This window comes from Narcine bancroftii, chromosome 1 (genome assembly GCF_036971445.1).
Source record: "Narcine bancroftii isolate sNarBan1 chromosome 1, sNarBan1.hap1, whole genome shotgun sequence".
NCBI classification, from domain to species: domain Eukaryota; kingdom Metazoa; phylum Chordata; class Chondrichthyes; order Torpediniformes; family Narcinidae; genus Narcine; species Narcine bancroftii.
Window position 1 is genome coordinate 289,552,167 of NC_091469.1, and position 22,749 is coordinate 289,574,915.

Sequence of the window (22,749 nt, forward strand, 5' to 3'; positions counted from 1 at the left end):
TACAGAGTCCGGGTTTACATGTTGCCCTCTGTAATAAAAGGTACATTGCAGAAGTAAGTTTCTGCACTGGCCCTCATCAAACAAGAGTTTCCACTTCACTGCGTGGCAGTAATAAGCTTTCTGGTCCCACTTTTTTTCTTAAGAATCACTTTATTTGAAAATAACAAAAATGTGATACTAGATATTCCATATTTATCCCTCATTTGAATAAAGGACATTAACTAGCCTTGTTCATAACAATCTTCTATCAGTTTAATTCCTTTATCAGACCACAATTTCAAAAATTTATTGTCTTGGGTAAAAGGTACCAAGCTATTCTGGAACAGAGGGCTATATGGTGATGTACCTCCCTTTGTCCCAAATCCCCATCCATCTTACCCCAAATATCTATTAAATGTTTCAGTAAAGGTGTATTTTTAGTTCCTGACATCAATCTTAAATTCTATTTATAAAGAAAAGCCTTAGCTGATTTTTTACCCAATTCTAGATCAATCCATGTCACATTGGAGCTGCTCTATAAAAATTTGGAAGTTGCAACCCCCCCCCCCCCCCCCAAATTCATATTTCCATGTTAATTTCTGCATCAATACTCTAGAGTCTAGACATTTTACCCTTCCATAAGAATTTCTGAATCCACTTATTAAGTTCTTTAAAAAAAACTGTTGAGATATTGAAATAGGTAACCTTTAAAACAGATATTGAATTCTTGGAAAAATATTAATCTTTATAAAATAAACTCTTCCTATTAAAGTTATAGGTAACTGCAGTGAACTGAAATTCACTGGTGATGGGGTAAAACATAGGATTCTGTTGACACCGTGGTTAAATGAAAAACAAATGCTGGAGAAACTCAGCAGGTCAAATAGTGCCTTTATGTGACAAAGGTGAGGTAACATCACCAATGTTTCGGGCTTGAGCCCTTCATCAAGATGTGGGGGAACATGAGAGATGTCAGAATAAAAGGGGGAGTGCTGAGGATGGGAGATGATAGGTGGAGTGGGGGAGGGGGGGAAAGGACTGCAGGAAGGGGGAGGAGTCTAGGCTAGGAGGAGAGAGAAAGGAAGTAGGAACTGGAATGACTAGTTAAAGGGGAGAGAAAGAGGGAAAAAAGGCAAGCTGATTAGTGGAATGCAATGAATTCAATTTTCACACCCTGGGGTTGGAGAGTGCCCAGACGAAAAATGAGGTGTTGTTCCTCCAGTCTGTAGGTGGTCAGGGTGGGGTAGTGTGAAAGGCCATGGACAGACCTGAGCTTGAGAGTGTCTCAGAATTGAAATGGTTGGCTACGGGGATGTTATTTTTGTTGTGGATCGAGAGGAGGTGCTGGGCGAAACAATCTCCTAATCTGCTGCCAGTCTCTCAGATGTAGAGAAGGCCACAGAGGGTGCACCGGATGCAGTTCTTTGGAGGTACAGGTGAAGGGTTGCTTCACCTGAATGGTCTGTTTGGGACCTTGGACCGTGGTGAGGGAAGAGGTATAGGTGCAGGTACAGGGTATTACACCTCCTACAATCACAGTGGAAGGTGCCGGGGAAGGGGAGGGAAGAGTGCACAAGGGAGTCATGGAGGGAGCAGTCCCTATGGAAGGCTGAGAGGGGAGGAGAAGGAAAAGAGTGTCTGGTGGTGGGATCCAGTTGTAAGTGCCGGAAATTATGGTGGATAATATGTTGGATGCAGAGGCTGGTGGGGTGGTAGGTGAGGATGAGGGGGATTCTGTGTTTCTTGGGGCAGGGGGGCTAGGGCAGATGTGCAGGGAATGGAGGAGATGCAGGTGAGGGCCAAGTTAATAGTGGTGGAGGGGAAGCTACGTTTGTGGAAGAAGGCAGACATTTCAGAGCCTCTTTCCTCTTTAACTTTATGAAGTAAAGGTAAATAATCCAATTTATATAAATTCTTTTAATTGTTTTCAGTTCTAATCCCTAAATATTTATTCCTATTTTTTGGCCATCGAAATTTAATGTTTCGCTGACACATCATATAGTCACCTTTTGTAAAGTGATATAACTTCACTCTTGTCCCTATTTATCCTGAGACGTGTCCATATTCTTCTAGTCGGAGATGCAGTTATCTTAAGGAAGACTCCGGTTCAGTCAAGTATATCAATACATCATCTGCAAATTAATTTTATGTTCCTCACAACTGACCCTGAATTCCTTAATAAACGCATCCCGTCTAATCATCTCTGCAAGAGGTTTTTCAATATTGAAATTTCACATCAAAAATTCAGAGTGTATGTTAAAAGTCAAAAAGATGTATTACACCCAAGGTTCCCCACATTTTAATCAAACAGATTATATTGTAACGGTATTTTATTTTTAAAAAATCTAAACCCAAAACCAAGAGCCGTTCGATAAGAATTCTGTCTTCTGGGTTTTTTTTGGCCAGAGTGATAAATTACCTCATTAGTCAACACCCCTCTATTTTCCATACATCCAAGAGTCTTTTAAATGTTCCTATTGCACCAGCCTCCCTTGGCAATCCATTCCAGGCACCCATAAAAATCCCAATGCTGATGTCTCCCCTGAACTTTGCTCTGCTCCCCTTCAACAGATGTTCTCTAATATTGGTCATTGCTGTCCTGGGAAAAGTGGGCTGACTGTCCACTCTATCTCTGCCCCTTGTATTCTTCTACATCTCTATCAAGACACCTCTCATCCTCTGTCATTCCAAAGAGAAAAACCTGAGCTGTCTCAACCTTGCTTCATAAGACATGTTCTCCAATCCCAGACAATATCCTGGTAAATTTCCTCTCTGAAACTTCCACACCCTTCCTACAATGAGGTGAGCAGAACTGAACACAGGACCTAAGTGAAGTTTTATAGAGCTGCAACATTACCTCGGGGCTTTTGAATTCAATCCCTGACTAATGAAGGCCAGCACCCCATATGCCTCAATAACCACCGGCAATTTTGGGAATATGGACCCCAAAAACCCTCTGTTCCTCACACTTTTAACCTTGAACTCTGCCTTTCAAGTTCAATCTTCTAAAATGTATTGCTTCACACTGCTCTAGATTGAACCCCATCCACTTCTCTGGCCAAATCTGCAACCTGGCTGTATCCTGTTGTAACCTACGACAACCTTCAACACATCCACATCTCCAACGTTCGTGTCATCTACAAACTTACTGACCCACCCCCTTCACTTCCTTATTCAAGTCATGTATAAAAATCACAAAGAGCAGAGTTCGAGAACAGATCCCCATGGAACTCAACTAGTCACTGACCTCCTTAGACTACCACGTTGTGGGCTTTTCCTTTAGAGTTTATTGTGATTTCTTCTATATGTTAATCATTCAAACCAGATCACTACTTGATGCACACACACATGCATGCTTGCACTTGAGTACACGTGCACACACACAAATGCATAAGCACATGCACATCCACAATTCCATGCATGCACGTACACACACAGGTACACATACAAATGCACACACACACACTTACACATGCGCGCATCAATGTGCGCACACACCCACATGCATGTACACTCACACTCACACACACCGCCTTGAAGAGCATCATTAAATACTTCCCCTGGTGCCTTTGAAAAAACTTGAAATGTTAAACAGGAGAAAGCTTCAAAGCAAGAACCAGACATTGACGACCAGATTCTGCTGTTGGTTTGGGCCATTATAACCACATTCCCGACCGTTTCCCCACTGTAGCAACACTGTAAGCTTTGTCTGGGTCTTGCAACATAAATACAATGCCTTTATTTCTTTTCCGCAGCTTTTGCTGTTTTATTTGGCTCATTCTGGGTCTGTATGAGTCATTCCATGCACATGGAATCAATTACAAGCTGGAGAAAGAAAATTCAGAGGTTCCAAAGGGAACAAATGTCCCCTTCTTACAGAGGAGGGATCAAGACCTGCCTTTCCAGCCTCCAGGAATTGAACGCTGTAAATCCCATCTGCTTTTGTAACTTCTCTGCACAAATTTCAAAGAGCTGTAATTTGTTGCCTGCCTCAAGTCGAGCACAAACTAAGAATCTGCAGTCCAAACATACAGTGGGGGTTGGTGCTCCATGATACTTTCCTGTTTTTCTGGAAGAAGAATGCCAACCATGGGATCGGCAAGGCTGTTCACCTTTCTGCTTCTAACACAAGTGTTTGGACAAGCCCAACGAATGACACAGGATGCTTTGCTGATGCAATACATTGAGAGACGCATCATGCTACTTGAGGTAAGTGGTGTGGTCAGAGCCCTGCCATCCCCCGTGTTGTGGAGCAGAGGGAGAGAAGGCAAACGCATTGCTTTAATCCACGTTTGTGGCTTTCCTCTGCGTAATCATGAGATGTCACAACAGTGAGCGCATCCTTCATTCTGGGCAGAGCAGAAATTAAATGTGTTCTTTGGAGAGCTTTCCTCAAGTAAAGTTTACTAAGAGAAAGCAGGATCATAATTATAGGCTGACCAACCAGGGGATGCATCACAGCTAGTGAAATGCCATTTACAGCACCAGCTACCCGGGTTTGAATCTGCCACTGTCTATGAGGAGTTTGTACGTTCTCCCCGTGTCTGCGGGGGATTAATCCAGGTATTCTGGTTTCCTCCCACCCTCCAAAAATGTATGTGGCTTGGCCGATTAAATGGGTGTAATTGAGCGAGGGTTTCCTGGTAGAAGGGCCTTCTACCTTGCTGGATCGTGAAAGTTAAATTAAAATTAAGCAGTTGTTTTACATAAATATCTTGCAATTTGAAAATTGCTGGCTATTTGGATAGTGAAAAAGATTGGATGGCAATGGTTTGATGGGAAAGATTGTTAATTATCTAAAAGTTTAGTTGAGGGGAAAGAGCAATCTAATGGGAATGATGGGTGGATAGATTCAACAATGCTTGAAAGGATCAAGTGATCAAGTGATCAAAATCCTTCACCATTGGGGACATGTATTGTGGTTGCTGATAAACTGTCCTCTGGAAGCAACCAATCACAGTTGACCTCAAGCAACCCTGAGGGAAGATACCATTTTATTAAAAGAAGGGAAGGGTTTTATGTCTAAACTGTTTTCCAGGCCCACATTCTTAATGTCCCAACGCATCTTGCAGTCAGCGAAATGCTTCACGAGTGAAGTCATTGCAGAGGTGTGGCAAATGCACGTCAAGATCCCAAAAGGAGCAAGGTGACAACGATGTCCCAACGTTGATTGAGGCATGAGTGTTGACCGAGAGTTAGGGTAAATACCCCGGCTTTCTTCGAAATAATTTTGTGCCATCGATGACAATCACCGGACAGTGTAAGAAATAGAGGCAGTTGAGCATGGTTCAGGAAAACAAGAGAAACTGCCGGCGCTGGGGTCGAGTGTGGGGCTCAACAGGTCACGCAGCATCCAGAGGAATGAAGAGGCAGTTGATGTTACAGGCCTGACCCCTTCGTCAGGAATGTGGGGAAAAAAAACAGGAGCTTGCCCCCCTTAACTCCCACCCCAACTCCAACCTTAACCCTAATACTTACCTAAACCTTAACCCTAACCCTAACTCACTAATCCTAGCCCTAAATACCTAGTTCTACCCCTAACCATTAGAACAACATAGAACACTACAGCATATTACAGGATCTTCAGCCCTCGACGTCATGCTGACCTATATATACCTACCATACAAGTACTAAACCCTCCCTACCTCGAACTCTTTATTTTTCTTCCATCCGTGTCCCTGTCTAGGAGTCCCTTAAACACCCCAGCCTCCACCACTATTCAGGCAATGCTTTCCAGACACTCACAACTTACTGTACCCCTGGTGTCTCCCCTAAACGTGCCTCCCTTTATTCCGCTGTCTCACGGTTTTCGAGCTTCGAACTGAGCAAGGGTTACTTTTCTCTATATCCTGCGTGCAATTATTGTTGGCAATAGCAATATTGACTGTTTCTCACTCATTTCTATCCCTAAAGGACATGAGCAAAGCCAGATGTGCTTTTAATACAATCAAACAGCTCCATGGTCATCATTACTGAGGCTGCAATGTTATTCTTTAAATTCAGGATCAGGATTTATTGTCCTGAACAAGTCATGAAATTCAGTGTTTATGTAGCAGCGTGACAGAGCAAATATTCATACTATAACCATCTTACAACAATAAATATAATAGAGCACAAAAGTCAGGCCGTGTCTTTGGTTCATTGATTATTAAGGACTCTGATGGCAGCGGGGAAGAAACTGTCCTTGTGCCGCTGAGTGCTCATCTTTAGGCTCCTGTACCTTTTCCTTGGTAGCAAAGTGAAGAGGGCGTGGCCTGGGTGATGGTGTTCTTTGAGGATAGAGGATGCTTTTTTTAAGACACCGCCTCTTGTAGAGGTCCTCGATGGAGTGAAGTTTGGTGCTTGTGATGCCACCGGCCGAGTTCATAACCCTCTGGAGTTTATTCTTGTCCTGAGAGTTGGCGCCTCCATACCAGGGAGTGATGCAACCAGCCAGAATGCTCTCCACGATACACCTGTAGAAGTTTACGAGAGTCTTTCCAGATATATTTAAATTTAATTTCTTAAACTCTCTTCCCGTACTTTCCCCACAACACGAGCACGCCATGGTGTGAAGCAATTCCTTGCACTAAATCTGTTGTACCATGGACACAGAAGATCAAGAAGTTGAAAATAATTCTGGAGCCCTTCATCCCGATAGACCGTTTACCTTGGCGCGACAGAGCGAAGTTCTTGTGAAATCTGGCGATTCTGTTTTTTAAAAATATCTATTGAGTTTAACAAAAACCCTTTACACAAGATAAACTAATGATAACATAAATCAAATCCTATCATCTACATGTCACATATCAATTGTAAATTAGAAGTAGAACCATAATTATTATTTATTTCAATTAGGACATCAAATTCTCTAATTATAGAAATTAAACAATAAAATCATAACTCATACCAAGTCCAAAAATGATATTAAATACAAAAATTACTCAAATAGTACACATAAAATTCCCTTGTATTCGATATTTTGCACTTCTCTGCTGTGATCATGTTGTTCTGTGATATGGTCCGTGATCTGTAGTTAAACCCGTCTTTACTTAAGAATAAAAAGGAAAAAAATTCTTCCCACTCATCTCCCTCTTCCCTCGAAACAAGGTGATCTGTATATATTGTAAATATGAATCGAATAACAGCCCCCAGACACCAGACAGGGAGTCCCCGGACCATCCACCCCACTTCAACCCTCAGTTGATGAGAATAATCCATGAATGGGCTCCACATCTTCTCAAATTCACACTTTGCATCTTTAATATTGGATCTAATTTTTTTCCCAACTTAAATAAGACATGATATGACGTAAGCACTGAATGTGAGAGGGTGAAACATTATCTTTCTACTTCATCAAAGTTGCTCGTTCAACTATCAACAAAGCAAAAGCTCAGATTCTCTTCTGAGTTGAGGACGGAGATCTATCCTCTTCTGCAGATAAAGCCATCAAAGGGCATGGTTCTGATTTAGTCTTAAGAATCGTTGATCAAGTTTGGAAAATCTCTTTCCAAAAATGTTCCAAGTTCGGACACTCTCAAAACATACAAATAAATAAGGTTCAAAAATTTTACACTTATCCCATGATGGATCCATATTAGGATAACAATGAGATCATTTAATATTAGACATATATATTCTGTGCACCACTTTAAATTACCACAAACAATGTCATGCACAAAATGAAGACTCATTGATCAAATTAAGAGTCGTGTCCTGATTCTATTTTAACCAAGCGTTCATTGAAGGGTAGGGAACAAGGAGAAGAATGGGGTAAAACTGTGTTGAAGGGAGTGGGAATATATTGGGTGGGGTATTAGAGGGTGTGGGGAGGGAGAGTGGGATTGGACTGGGCAGGGGATTAGAGAGTGAGAGGGGAGTGGGATTAAATTGGATGGGGTATTAAAGGGTGTGGATAGTGAGGGGGGGAGGTGTGATAGTACAGACCTATCACCAATGTATCTAGTTACAGTATCTAGGGTGTAATGACTGTGCTTATAGCGATTGGCTGAGAGCTTAGCCACGCCTACTGTCTGGGTCTTAAAGGGTTGTGTCCCTAGCCAGGTCGGATTATTCCGGACTGGTCGGCCACCTGTGAAGAGCTCCTGTCTTTTGCTAATAAAAGCCTTGGTTTGGATCAACAAGTCTTTGGTTCTTTCAACGAGCTCTACAGGAGGAGATCACAGATTTAGGAGCAAAAGTAGGCCTAATGGCCAATTGAGTTCGCTCCCCCATTCTTCTTTCTCCCCATAACTCTTGATGCCCTGACTAATCATATACCTGCCAATCTTTGCCTTGAATACACCCGATGACCATGCTTTCACAGCTACCTGTGGCAACAGGTTCCACAGACTCACGAACCTTTGACTAAAGAAAATTTTCCATAACTCTGTTTTAAATTGCTCCCCTTTTATCCTGAAGTTATGCCCTCTTGTCCTAGAACTTCCTGGAATGAGAAACTTACTTGCCACGTCTACTCTGTATGCCTGATGTAGAGCCCAGGCCCAAAATGTTGACTACCTTGTGTACTGACAATAACCACAACAGCAGTGCGAGTATAAGACAGCTTTAATAAACTAATGTGTACACTAAAAGGTCTTGTCTCTTTGCAAGACAAACCTGGAAGGCTAGACTGTAGCTTTATATACAAGGTCACTGGGATGACCCCTGGTGACCTAGTAGTGTAATTACACATCACCACACTGTATGAGCTGTTGAGTTTCTCGAGCACGTTTGTGTATTGTACTTCACACCAGCATCTGTAGATTTTTTTGTTTAACTAAAAGTAATTCTGGAATGTGATACAAATAACTATTTATTTACAGCAAAGAAGCTGATTCTGGCCATTTAAGATTCAAGATTCAATTTATTGTCATTGTAATAAAACACTGTCATATTACGTGAAATTGCTTTTGCCTGGGAGGAGTCACGTGATGGAGTAGTGGCCGGACGGTGAACTCCAGCCCTCTCCAGAAAAGTCGGGAAAAACAAGAGAAAACACAAAGGCACAGAAATAAAAGTTACAGAAAAGTGAGTATAAAGGTGGAAAGAAGATGGCGACAAAAAAAGAAAAGTCGAAAGCAACGGTAAGAAGAGAGGAAGAGAAGACAAAGGAGGAAAAAGGTGAAGGCCTTACCTGTCCGAAGAGGCCCGCTGCGGAGAGAGAAACCCGCTCCCTCAGGTCGGTAAATAATGGACTACAAAAATGGCTCGCAGAGCCGAGCAAAAGTGCGCAACCGCGCATGCGCGAAACTTCGCGCATGCGCGATGCGAATGAAAAAAAACACACCGACGGGAGGGGGGACCAGCTGGGGAGTCGATCTCCACAGCCGGCAACGACAGCTGCAGAACACCTGCAGCAAGAAGAGACCACAGAAGACAATAGAAACAAGAAAGAAGAGGAGGAAAGGGCAACAAAGAAACAACAGATGGTCAACCCAGAGGAAGAAGAAGAGGAAGAGTATGGTGAAATAGAAGAAGAAAAGATAGGCAAGGTAAAGGATATACTTGCTCTTATTAAAGGATACATGGAGTCATTTAAAGAATGGCAAACACAGGAATTTAAGGATTTAAGAAAAAGAATAAACAACACAGAAGAGAAAATAATTAAAATGGAGATGACCTTAACAGAAATGGGAAAAAAAATGGACAAGATGGAAGAGCGGGCAGTAGCAGCAGAAATGGAGGTAGAAGACTTAAAAAAGAAATTGGAGAAATCTAATAAAAAAACTAAAGAGACACAAGAACTACTAGCTCAAAAAATAGATACAATGGAAAACCATAACAGAAGAAATAACATAAAGATAGTGGGCCTTAAGGAAGATGAAGAAGGCAAGAATATGAGGGAGTTTATAAAAGAGTGGATCCCTAAGACCCTAGGATGTCCAGAACTACAGCATGAAATGGAAATAGAAAGGGCACATAGAGTATTGGCCTCTAAACCACAACCACAACAAAAACCAAGATCTATTGTAGTAAAATTCCTAAGATATACTACAAGAGAAAAGGTACTGGAGAAGACAATGGAAAAAGTAAGAGAGGGCAACAAACCACTGGAGTATAAAGGGCAAAAAATCTTCATTTATCCAGATATAAGTTTTGAACTCCTAAAGAAGAGAAAAGAGTTCAATACAGCAAAGGCGATTTTATGGAAGAAAGGGTATAAATTTATACTAAAGCATCCAGCGGTATTGAAAATATTTATTCCAGGACAACAAAACAGACTATTCTCGGATCCAGAAGAAGCACGAAAATTTGCAGAACAATTACAAAAATAGACTGAGGGAGGAAGACGGGTAATGAGAGTTAAAATGATCACGACTGATATGTATGTGGGTAAAGACAAAAATAGACTGAGGGATGAAGACGGGTAATGAGAGTAAAAATGATCACGATTGATATGTATGCAGGTAAAGAGGTATAAGAGTGAATAGAGACAATGAGCATACATGAATGTATCTGTACTTAGAGGAAAATATAGATAGTATAGACAAGAATTAATAAGGGAAGGTAATGGAATAGAGAGAATAAGGAGGGAATTAAAAGAGGGACCTTTGTGACATATGAAAAGTGAAATCTTTTCTGGGGGAGGCGGGGTGGGGGGAAATAGCGGTCACTGCAAAATCAGTTGACGCTTGCGAGTGGATTCGCAAATCCAAATGGAGAGGGGAGATGTGGTTGTCCGACAAGGGATAAAGGACAACTCAGGAGGTGAAGGGGAGATTGGGGATAAATAAGATAGAAATAGGAGAATAAGGAAAATGTTAGATGTTGTAGGAATGTTGTCTTATAAAGAGTTGAAAATAAGAAAACAGAAATGGAAAAGGAGGAAAGGTAATGATGGAAAAACGGAAAGAGAAGATAAACAAAATATAAAAGGGCTACGCTGAACTATATGTCTTTAAATATTAATGGAATACATAACCAAATTAAAAGGAAGAAACTACCAAATTTAAATGAATAAATGTATTCCATTAGAAAAAATAACATATTGGTTAAGAAATAATATTGAAATATTCGAACAAGTATAGCAGCCTTACATTAAATACAATAGCGAAAACCTACCGGGGACAAACATTACCTAAGTTGATGGAAGGAGAAGGAAAGAAAAGAATGGACTCAGTAGAATTTCTGGTGTAATTTTGTTGAATGACAACATTGTCTGACTGGCTTAATGCAACCTAGATTGTATACCTAAAATGGATGAGAGGGGGGGGGGTGGGGGGGTGGTTTGGGAGGAAAGGGGGGGGGGGGGAGAAAAAGTCACTGTATATGTGTGAAAAAGAAATAGTGTATATCATGGCTAATGTGATTTATGGTGTGAAAAATAAAAAAATTAAAAAATAAAAATAAAAAAAAATTGCTTTTGCCTGATGTAAGACAGACAAATTCACTATCAAGTGAAATTACCTGAAGTGCCTCTTACAGTTAAAGAAAGAGAAGCAAAAAAGAGTCCCCCCAGAGTCACTGAATGTCCGTAGATTTTCTTCCAGCGCTTCCGAAGCCACACAGAGTCTAGTCCAAACCATCAGCTCCAGATCTGAACATTCAGCACGGTCAGGAACCCTTCAGTGCCTTCGGCACCCCCTTGCATCCCGGCTCCAATACCTGGTACCACTTCAGCCAGTTTCAAGCCAGTCTCCAGCAGTCTGCAGCCTGGTGCGTCTCCCGACAGCAGCCCACAGCGTCTGTGGATTCCTCGCCTCGAGTCACCAGCAGCCTGCCACAGCCATTTAAACCTGTGCTGCCAAATTAACTTACGTTTTGGAGAGTGGGAGGAAACTTGAGCACCCGGAGGAAACCCACGCAAACACAGGGAGAATATACAAATTCCTTACAGCAGCACTGGATTCAAACCCAGGTCGCTGGCGCTGTAATAACGTTGTGTTCTCTATTACGCTGATCGTGCTGCTTCCCTTCCTCAACCACTTCTCATCTCTTCTCTCCTGCTCTCCTATCTATCTCCACCTATGGGCTGTTGGCCTGTGCCCTTTCCCTCCTCTCCCCTCCCCCCCCCCCATCTTAATTCAGGTGCCTGCCTGTTTTTTGCTCATACCCTGACCAAGGGCTCATGCCCGAAACATCGGTTACCCTTTACTTCCTATAGACATTGCACAACCTGCTGAGTTCCTCCAGCATTTTTGTGTTTTTACTGCAAACACAGGGTCTGCAGACTTTTGTGTTTCACTTGACCAAAGGGGTGCTGGTCAAGGCTTCTGTACCTTTTACCCGAAGGTAGAAGTGAGAAGAGGTTGTAACCAGGATGTTGGGGGGCCCTGTATGATGTTGGCTGCCTTCTTGAGGCAGCGCCTCACATAGATGTCAGCAAAAGGTGGGAGGTTGGAGCTTGTGATGGACCTGGCTTTGTTTACTGCCCTTGTGTAATAACCCTTTGTGTCAGGCAAAGTTATTGCTTCATGAATTTACTTTAATCCCCAGGACAGGCTAGAAAAATGCAATCAGGAAATGAACAAGTATGTCCGGGAGTTCAGGGACTTCAGAAAAGAAATCATCTTCCGCTTGGATGGACTGAATATTTACAAAAGTGAGTTCAAAAATGAGATGGAGGTCCTACAATCGAGAATTGAGAGGGTCGAAAAAGACATTGACTACCTGGAGGCCCAACAGCCCACACAACCGTGCTTGGAGATTGACGAAAAAGTGGCCGAACAGGAAAATCAACAGGAGCAGAAGAGAACAGCCAAGTTCCGCTTGTCTTCAGGTAAGAGCTGAACCCATCGCTGCAATAGCCCTGTGAAGGGGTTGCCCATGGTTTTGATTTGCAGGGGCAGTAAATCTAGAGTTTTACAGCATGGTTACAGGCCTTTAGGCCCAACTACAGAGTTTATTGTCATATTGATCATTACAATGTACAGATGCATTGAAATTCTTATTTGCTTCACCCCACATGTACATAAGATACAGCCACCACAACAGGATATATTAACTTAGCAAGAGAGAAAAAGATAATCAGAATCAGAATTTATTGTCATGAGTACGTCTTGAAATTCGTTGTTTTGCGGCAGCATTTCAAGTGAAAATATTTCTATAAATTATATTTTAAAAATAAATAAGTTAAAGAAGAGAAAGTGAGTTAGTGTCTGTGGTTCATTGTCTATTTAGAAATCTGATGGCAGAGGGGGAAGAAGCTGTTTTTGCACCATTGGGTGTTCGCCTTCAGGCTCCTGTACCTCCTTCCCGGTGGTAGCAGAGTCATGCGTGTATAATGAGTAGAGCATACTAGACGGTGATTCAACAAGTCAGAATGTTCACCACCTGTAGAAATTTGCCAAGAGTCTGGTGTCATTCTGATCTAGCTTCTTTCCATCAGTCAGTTGGAAGTGGTGCAAAGGAGATTTGCCAGGATGTCACTGGGAGCGGAGGCATTGAGTTACTGGCAGAGGTTGGACAGGTCTTTATTCCCAAGAAAATGAGAGGTGAGGAGTGACTTTATCGAGGTTTATAAAATCATGAGGGGAATGGATAAAGTGAATGTGCTCAGCTTTTTTTTACCAGGATAAACCATTCTAGAACTGGAGGGCATAAATTATGGTGAAATGGGAGAGATTTAAGAACAGTACAGGCCCTTCAGCCATGTTCTTGTGCTGACCTATATAAACCTCCTCAACAATCAACAATCAAAGTCCTTTAAATGTCCTTATTGTATCAGCCACTGGCAATGAATTCCAGGCACCCACAGCTCTGTGGGTGTAAAAAAAAAACTTACCTATGACATCTTCCCAAAACTTTTCTCCACTCACTTTAAATCAGTTGTACTCAACCTTTTATTTTCCACTCACTGTGATGGTACACTACTGGCCTACTGCAAGGGGCAACCTCTGTACCTGCAGGAGTGTAAGGGGACAGGACAACACCTGGCCGGCTGTCAATCAGTCGGCCTGAATGGATCAAGATCCATCCAGTCGGGTGTCAATCACCCTCCGGAATATAAGCCTGTGCTGGCCTCCCGAGGCCTTACTCAGAGTTGCTGCAGCTACAGCCAGTCTGGCCCTGTGGAAGTCTTTGTGGATTAAAGCCTGTTGTACAGTCTTTACCTTGTGTGTGTCTGATTTTGGCTAACAGTGCACCACAATTTAATCCACAAAATTTTCCCACAGCTGCCATGGAAAAACTCCTGTGCGCAGGAAGCCTCGAAGTCAACCCACGCAACTCAGAAGCCCAGACACGCTTCGAGATCTGGCAGCACGCAGTCGAGGCAATCATCGAGGCGCACGCAGGCGGCATCCTGGACTCAGATCGAAAGAGGCTGGTCCTACTCCAGTCAAAGCTGGGTCCCCACGCCTTCCAGGCAACCAAAGGCTGCTCCACGTCCAAGAGCACAATGGACATCATTGAGAACTTATACAAGCCCCCCATGAATGTAGTCTGTGCAAGGTACCTCCTCAACACCCGAGCCCAGCAACCCGGGGAGACGGTTGAGTCTTACCTGGGACACCTGCGAGAGTTGGCCCGACCGTGTCTGGCTGAATTTGGGGTAGGCGCAGAGGAGGTCAAGAGACTATTCTGGGACTCCTTTGTCTGAGGGTTAAGCTCGAGGCCATCCGGCAGAAGCTGCTGGAAGATAGTATCTACACCCTGACCAAGACAGTGGAAGCCTTCGATTCCAGGTTCCTCCAGGCTCCCTCATGGCCCTCTCACACTGCAGCTGCAGCCCCAGACTGAGCTGGGGAGGAGAACGTCGCTGCGGCAGGCGCCCGGTACCTCTGTAAGTACTGTGGGACCTGGTGTGGGTCAGACCGACGATAGAGTCGAAACTGTGTGACTAGGAACCAGTACTGTTCCCAATGCGGCAAGAGAGACCACTTTGCTAAAGTGTGCCTCTCAAAACCAGCCGGCAGCTCAGCGGCCCTCTATGACCTCCCCACCTCCCCCGCGGACCCCTCCATGTGCACGCGCCGGGCGACGCCATTGTCTTCGCTACAGCTTCCGCCTTCCCTGACTCCGACGATGCAGCATCCGGCTCTGCCAGCGACAATCGCAGTGTGTGCCCCGAGCACCCGGACCAGCCCCCGTCCTCGCCAGCACCCGCTCACCAAGAACTACAGCGACTTCACTTCTGGGTCACGGCATGATGTCACTTCCGGCAAACGTAATGACATCACTGCTGCCGGCTGCGATGACGTATTTCCCCTGGCACAACGAACACAACTGGGGAAGGAGGCCACCCACGCAGCGGGCTCCCACGTGCCGCCGCCATCTTGGGCCAGGCAGCAGTGATGACGATGAGAACAACGTGGTCAACGTGGGCGATGACCAGGCCATCCTACCGACACTCCCCATGCTTCCAGACGCACCCCATGACCGATGTCGACGTGGTCAACACGGGTGATGACCAGGCCACCCTACCAACACTCCCCACGCCTCTGGACGCCATAAATCGCCGCACACAACCAAAGAGTGACGACTTTGACCCCAAGACGGTCCTGGCTGCCACCAACGCTGACCAGGGACATCTCTCACGACCTCGGGCGCTCTATGATGGGCGTGCAAGTCAAACGGGCAGGTGACAAAATGCCTGTTCAACAGTGTCAGCACTGAGAGCTTCATTCACCCGAGCATGGCCCACTCCCTGAGATTAAAAGTCCACCCCACCACCTGCTCGATCACCCTTGCCACCAAAGATAAGACTGTTGGTACCCTCAGGCGCTGCTCGGCTGATATAACTGTGGGAGGGAAGACTTACACAGGGTTCAGGCTCCTGGTCATGCCCAAGCTCTGCGCCCCAGTCCTCCTGGGCCTAGATTTCCAGTGCCACCTGCAGAATGTCACCCTTGCCTTTCTGGGGCCCCAACCTCCACACACGTTACACAGCATGCCAACCTACCAGCACTGGCCAACCTGCGGCCTCTCCACACTATGCATCACCCCACTGGCACTCTTCCCACATCTTACACTAGGCTGCAAGCCGATCGCCACCAGAAGTAGGTGTTATTGCGCCGCAGACAGAGACTTCATCAAGGCGGAGATGTGGCAACTCCTGGCGGAAGGTGTCATAGAGCCCAGTAACAGCCCTTTGAGAGCCCAAGTCCTGGTGGTCAAAGGGGGGAAGTAAGCCAAGGATGGTTGTGGATTACAGCCAAACCATTAACCAGTACACCCAATTGGACGCCTACCCCCTGCCTAGGATCGCCAACATGGTCAACAAGATAGCCCACTACCAGGTTTTCTCCACGATTGACCTGAAGTTGGCGAATCACCAAATCCCCATCCACAAAAAGGACAAGCCCTACACCGCCTTCAAGGCAAACGGGTGCCAGTACCAGTTCCGCCAAAGTGGGGTCACGAATGGGGTCTCCGTCTTCTAGTGGGAGATGGATCGCACGGTAGACAATGCGACGTTCCAGTATCTGAATAATGTAACTATCTGCGGCTGTGACCAGCAGAACCACGATACTAACCTGGAAAAATTCCTCCAGACGACCGGGGAGCTGAACCTCACTTACAACAAGGAGAAGTGTATGTTTAGCACCACCCGCCTCATCATCCGGTGGTACATTGTGGCCCATGGGGTCGTCGGCCCAGATTCAGAAAGGATGCGCCCATTAATGGAGCTACCTCTCCCCCCCCCCCCCCCACACTAAAGGCCCTACGCAGGTGCTTTGGCCTATTCTCCTATTACTTGCAATGAGTCCCTTCCTTCTCGGACAAGGTCCACCCACTGGCCCAAGCTACAATTTTTCCCCTCACACCCGAGGCACAGGCAGCCCTCAACCACATCAGGCAGGACATTGCGGATGCTACGTTGCAGGCTGTGGATGAGGACGCCCCCTTCCAGGTGGAGAGTGATGCCTCCGAGGTAGCCCTCGCCGCTACCCTCAACCAAGGGGGTCACCCCGTCGCTTTCTTCTCTAGGACCCTCCACGGCTCCAAGCTAGGGCATTCCGCCATTGAAAAGGAAGCCCAGGCGATTGTGGAAGCGGTCCGCCACTGGCGCCACTACCTGGCTGGCAGGAGATTCACCCTCCTCACGGACCAGCAGGCCATGGCATTCATGTTTACCACTACCCACAAGAGCAAGATCAAGAACGACAAGATCCTGTGCTGGAGATTCGAGCTGGCAACCTACAGCTACGACATCCAGTACCGCCCTGGGAAGTTTAACGACTCCCCCGATACCCTTTCTCGGACCTGCGCATCTATGCACGACAACAGGCTGCAGGCATTGCATCAGTTCCTCTGGCATCCGGGTGTCATGAGGTTGTACAACTTCATTAAGTCCCGGAACCTGCCGTATACCATCTGGGACGTCAGGGACATGACCGAGGCCTGCCGGGTCTGCGCGGAGTGTAAACCCCGTTTCTTCCGCTCGCCCCAGGTCCATGTCGTAAAGGCCACACAGTCCTTCAAGCGTCTCGGCATGGACTTCAAAAGGCCCCTGCCTTCCACGAACCGAAACTTCTACTTCCTTACGGTAGTGGACGAGTACTCACACTTCCCTTTTGCTATTCCTTGCTCGAACACCTCAACAGCCACCGTCATCAGGGCCCTGGGGCAGATCTTCACCATGTTTGGCTACCCTGCTTTCAACCACAGTGACCAGGGGTCTAGTTTCATGAGTGACGACCTGCGCCAGTACCTGACGGGAAGAGGCATCGCAACTAGCCGCACAACGAGTTATATCCCAAGAGGCAATGGGCAAGTGGAACGCCAAACCGGGGTGGTCTGGAAGGCAGTCCTCCTGGCTTTCAAGTCAAAAGGGTGCCCTGCCCAAGGCGCTCCATGCCATTCGGTCGCTACTATGTATGGCTACCAACGAGACCCCTCATGAATGTCTGTTCACATTCCCCAGGAAGTCGGTGACTGGAATGTCCCTCCTGGCATGGCTCACGTCCCTGGGTCCTGTGCTCCTGCGTAAACACGTACGGACACACAAGGCTGAACCCCTGGTCGAGCAGATCTTCCTCCTACATGTGAACCACAACTACGCCTATGTTAGGTTCGGTGGTGGCAGGGAGGACACAGTCTGGCACCAGCAAGCCACTCCACGGCATCCTTCAGCCCAGGACACTCTGATCAGGCATACATCCCCGTCCCCAGGCAGCTATGACCTCCTTGACCACCAGGGGCCCGCTTCAGCCCTGGGAGACGAACCTGCCCTCCCCCAGCCATCCAATATGACAACCTTGGCCACCCCTCCGTGCGGCACCAAACCAGTCACACAGACCACTGCCGCCAGTCCCCCCCCCCATTTCCCCTCCAACCAGTGACCAGGAGCCAATCCTACGACGGTCACAGAGACCCCGGCGGCCGCCAGATCGTCTCAATCTGTAAATATTGTATTTTGTATAGTGGGTACGATTCCTTGTTACTCCCCCCCCAGGACAATTTTAAAGAATGGGGTGGTACACTGCTGGCCTACTGCAGGGGGCAATCTTTGTACCTGCAGGAGAGTAAGGGGACAGGACAACACCTGGCCGGCTGTCAATCAGTCGGCCTGAATGTATCAAGCCTCACCCGGTCGGGTGTCAATCACCCTCCAGGATATAAACCTGTGCCGGCCTCCCGAGGCCTAACTCAGAGTTGCTGCAGCTACAGCCAGCTTGGCTCTGTGGAAGACTTTGTGGATTAAAGCCTGTTGTACAGTCTTTACCTTGTTTGTGTCTGATTCTGGCTAAATGCGCACCACACTCACATCCCGCCTTAAGTTTAAAAAAAAATTTCCCTGATATCTCCACTAAACTTTCCTCACCTCACCTTATCAAGATATTCTCTGCCATTTGCTAGTCTCGCCCCGGGAGAAAAGGTCCTTGTTGTGACCGCTAGACCTCAATTCAATTATTGCTCATCCTTCGCTCCAAAGAGAAAATCACAGCTCTGCAAACATTGCCTCATAAGATACATTCTCCAATCCAGACAACATCCTGGTCAACCCTCTCCACAGCTTCCACATCCTTCCAGTAATGAGGTAACCAGAACTGAATGCAATATTCCAAATGTGGTCTGACCAGAGTTTTATTGAACTGCAACATTACCTCTTGACTCTTGAACTCAATCTCTGACTAATGAAGGCAAGAATACCATAAGCCTTCTTAACTATCCTATCAAACTGTGTGGAAACTTTGAGGAAGATAAGGAATTTTTTCCCTCTGAGGGTGTTATCCTTTCCAAAGGCTCCATGTTCTTAGTAATGGGGCAACCAGAACTGCACACAATACTTGAAAGTATGGCCTAGCTGAAGTTTCTCTCTGAGATAATGGACAGCCTTTTGATTCCTCTCATTGATCCCATATGAAGTTCTGTTTGCCAAGTTCTTCCCCATTCACATAACCGACCTCTACCCTCCTCCAGAGTCCCAATGGTTTACTTGCACCATGCCCTCCCATCTATTTTTGTGCCATGGGCAGACGGATACCTCACACTCTGGCCCCTCTGAATACATTCAATGCAGGAGGGTGTGGAGGCATCTAGTGTATCTTCTACATCGGGGAGACCGGATGCAGACTGGAGTATCATTACTTTGAGCACCTTCTCTCTGTCTGTGGCCATAATGGGAATCTCCCAGCCTGCAACCACTTCAGTTCCACGCCCCATCCCCACATACAGCATGGTAACAGGACATTTCACCCCAATTTACACCCCATTAACCCCACAACCCCCCCCCCACCCCCGGTACATTTTGAATGGCGGGTGGAAACCGGAGCCCCCGGGGAAAACCCATGCAGACACGGGGAGAACGTACAAACTCCTTGAGGACAGCGCGGGATTCGGACCCCGCTGGCGCTGTAAAGGCGTTGCACTAACTGCTACACTAACCTTTGCCCTCCTATGAATGTTGCAAGACTGCTGAGTTCTCCTGCCATTTCTGTGTTCTTACTGCAATTACAGTGTCTGCAGCCTTTCATGATTCAGTCCGATCCCTCCCCAAAGGCTTTTGTCCAGCCTCTGACATACCCACCCACCATCCCAACGCACTTCACAGCCAATTAAACACTACCTTGAGGTGTAAATGAGGAGATCACACAATTTAATTAAATCAAAACTTTAGTTAGAATGGAAACAGTGAAATTCTTCAGACAATTTCACTCGTTCAGATCCAGTCTAAGTGCAGTCAAATGGACTTGGTGTAGATGGGTACGGTCAGCCTGGGTACAGCCTTTAGCAGGGCTTTCTGCTTGGGAATGTTGGTGTCCCCATACCAGACCATGATGGCTGTGTCATTGTGTTGCTTTTTTATTAGGAGCACGGGGATCAAGTCCTGAGGCTGCTAACAGTATAACTTTAAGAATCTGCAAACATGACACAGAATCTTTAAAAAACTTTACCCTTGATTATTTTTCGGTGACATTTTAACCTTTACACCAGTTGGCTTGAAGCCAACATCAGTCCGGACTTGGTCCAATGTCACACTATCAAAAGAGACACTGCTCTATTTGTCTCACACTCTTCTCTCCCCAAGTTTGATCCAACCTGAACCCTGAGCAGCTTAAGAGTTCACTCCAAGGTCAATTACGGATTGACCAAGATGAGACTAGATTCATTACTGTGCCTTGCCAAGACTAATTGTCAAAATAACAGGCTAAACACTGGGGTGAGGGGTACAAGGTCTCAAACATGAACCACAAGGTCCAGGAACAGCTGCTTCCCCTCCACCACCAGACTCTTCAACAACAAACTCAATCAGGGACTCGTTTAAGGACTCTTACTTGGGCACTTTATTGATTTTTTAAAATTCTCTCTGTATTGCACAGTCAGTTTGTTTGCACTCGTTATCTGTTTACATGTGTACGTTGTGTAGGGGTTTTTTTTGCATACAAATAAGTGGCAAATTCTGCCTTGCCTGCAGGAAAAAGATTTTTAGGGTTATATGTGATGTCGTGTGGGAACTCTGACAATGAATCTGAAATCCAAGAAGGAGCAGGCCATTCAGCCCATCGTATTGGTCTGCTTCTCCCTTCAGTAAGATCATGCCTGATCAACCTCATCAACTGTCTTATACGAACACAAACTAACAACCTCTCTCCTCATTTCAGATGAAGGAGATGATTAATGACTTCAGGTGAGGGCATAGTCCACACCCCTGTCCATATTGATGGCACTGAAGTTGAAAGAGTAGATAAGTCCTCAGGAATAAACCTCTCCAATGACCTGAGCTGGGACAAGCAAGTGCCCCAATCACTCTACTTCCTCAGACACTAAGAAAGTTTGGGCATGTCCCCCTGTTCCTCAACCGCTTCTACTGGTGTACCATCGAGAGTAGACCTGCTGGGGTCATCGCAGCGTGACACAGGAGCTGCTCAGCCCGAGATGCAGCTCAGAACATCACGCAAACTTTCCTCCCCTCTATGGACTCCATCAACATCTGAGAAAGGCAGCCAACAGAATGAAGAACCCATCACACCCTGGACACACTCTCTTCTCCCTCTTTCCATCAGGGAGAAGGATAAAGAGTGTGAAATTGCACACAAGCAAGTTTCTCCCGCATTTGTGTGTTTTTTCACTTAACCACAGTGTCAACAGAATCTGCGTTTTACTGCCAAGAAGCTTAAAGTGAGTTTCTTCCCTGCAGCCATCAGGCTTCTGAATGAACCCCACAACAGTGCTCTCATGCTGCCCTTGATTGGAGCTAATTGATCTTTCCTTTCATTGGCCTCCACTCCCTGCCTTTTTATTCAGGCGCCTACCTTGTTGTAAATAAAGAAAATTAAAAATTAAAATTAAACCAAATTTGTCGAATCTCTCCCCATAACTTATCCTCTCTAATCCAGGCATCATCCTGGTAAACCTCTTCCGTACCCTTCCCAAAGTCCCCACCTCCTTCCTGTAATTAGCAACAGTCACTTTCTACATTATAACACCAGTTATTCTGCTGGGCACTTTGAAGGATATGGATAATGTTGATAAATCTTCTTTCTTCCTGACCTGCCTTCTGACTTTGCTGCAGGTTCAAGGATTTGTAAACCCATTTTAAACTGTGAGGTTATAATAGTGTAAATCAGACCACACTCCTCCTTGAGAGAATAGCTCCCACTCCATGAGACGAAGGCCAGTTTGTCAACTGCTGTTGAGTTAATGAGCTATGTTAACGGTGGTAGATGGAGCCCCACAACTCAATTTCCAACTTTAATTCCAGTGACACCTCCTCAGCACACGTCTGCAATCTTCTCTTGTAGGATTTTGTAAGAGGGGAGGAACCAGTCAAACCAGCAAAGATAAAAAAATCAAAGACACATGCCTTATTTAGATACGTCCTCCTGGAGGTATGGACAGAAAGGAATGAGTCTGTGGAATCCTTGTTTGTACAGGTTTGAATTTAGACATAGAGCATTAATAGCAGACTCATCAGGCCCACAAGCCCATGCTGTCCAAATACCCCAATTAATCTTTTGAAGGGTGGGAGGAAACCCATGCAAGACACGGAGAACGCACAAACTCCTTACAGACAGTGCTGGATTCTAACCCATGTCGCGGGGCACTGGAATAGTGTTGCATGAACCACGCTGCCCAATTCTCTCCCCAGGGAAACAGGAGAGGCTGCTTCATTAAAAGTGTATTTAAGACTTGGGTAGCCTTCTGTGCAATGGGAGACAGGCAGGGGGTTGGAGCCGAGTCCAAGGCCAGATCAGCCACAATCTTATTGAGTGGTGGAGCAGCCTCGACAGGCAGGATGGCCGACTCCTGCTCCTGTTTCTTTTAGAGTCAAAGGTTTATACAGCAGCCCACTTCCATGATCTTGCCCATTCACGGAACAAACATTCTCAGCTGAATTGTGGCTGCATGACTTCATAAAATGTATTAGTTGTTTTAGAATCTGCCCAACTTGTCCATTCTGGT

General features: G+C 45.7%; 1 protein-coding gene across 1 annotated transcript in view; it reads left to right on the forward strand.

The window, feature by feature from the left end:
• Positions 1 to 3,795: 3,795 nt before the first annotated feature.
• Positions 3,796 to 22,749, forward strand: part of olfml1 (olfactomedin-like 1) — a 32,744-nt gene continuing 13,790 nt past the window's right edge. The window contains exons 1-2 of the mRNA XM_069903059.1: positions 3,796 to 4,188; positions 12,397 to 12,679. Coding sequence (XP_069759160.1) covers positions 4,030 to 4,188; positions 12,397 to 12,679 — 442 coding nt within the window. The 5' untranslated portion in view covers positions 3,796 to 4,029. The remainder of the gene's footprint in view (positions 4,189 to 12,396; positions 12,680 to 22,749) is intronic.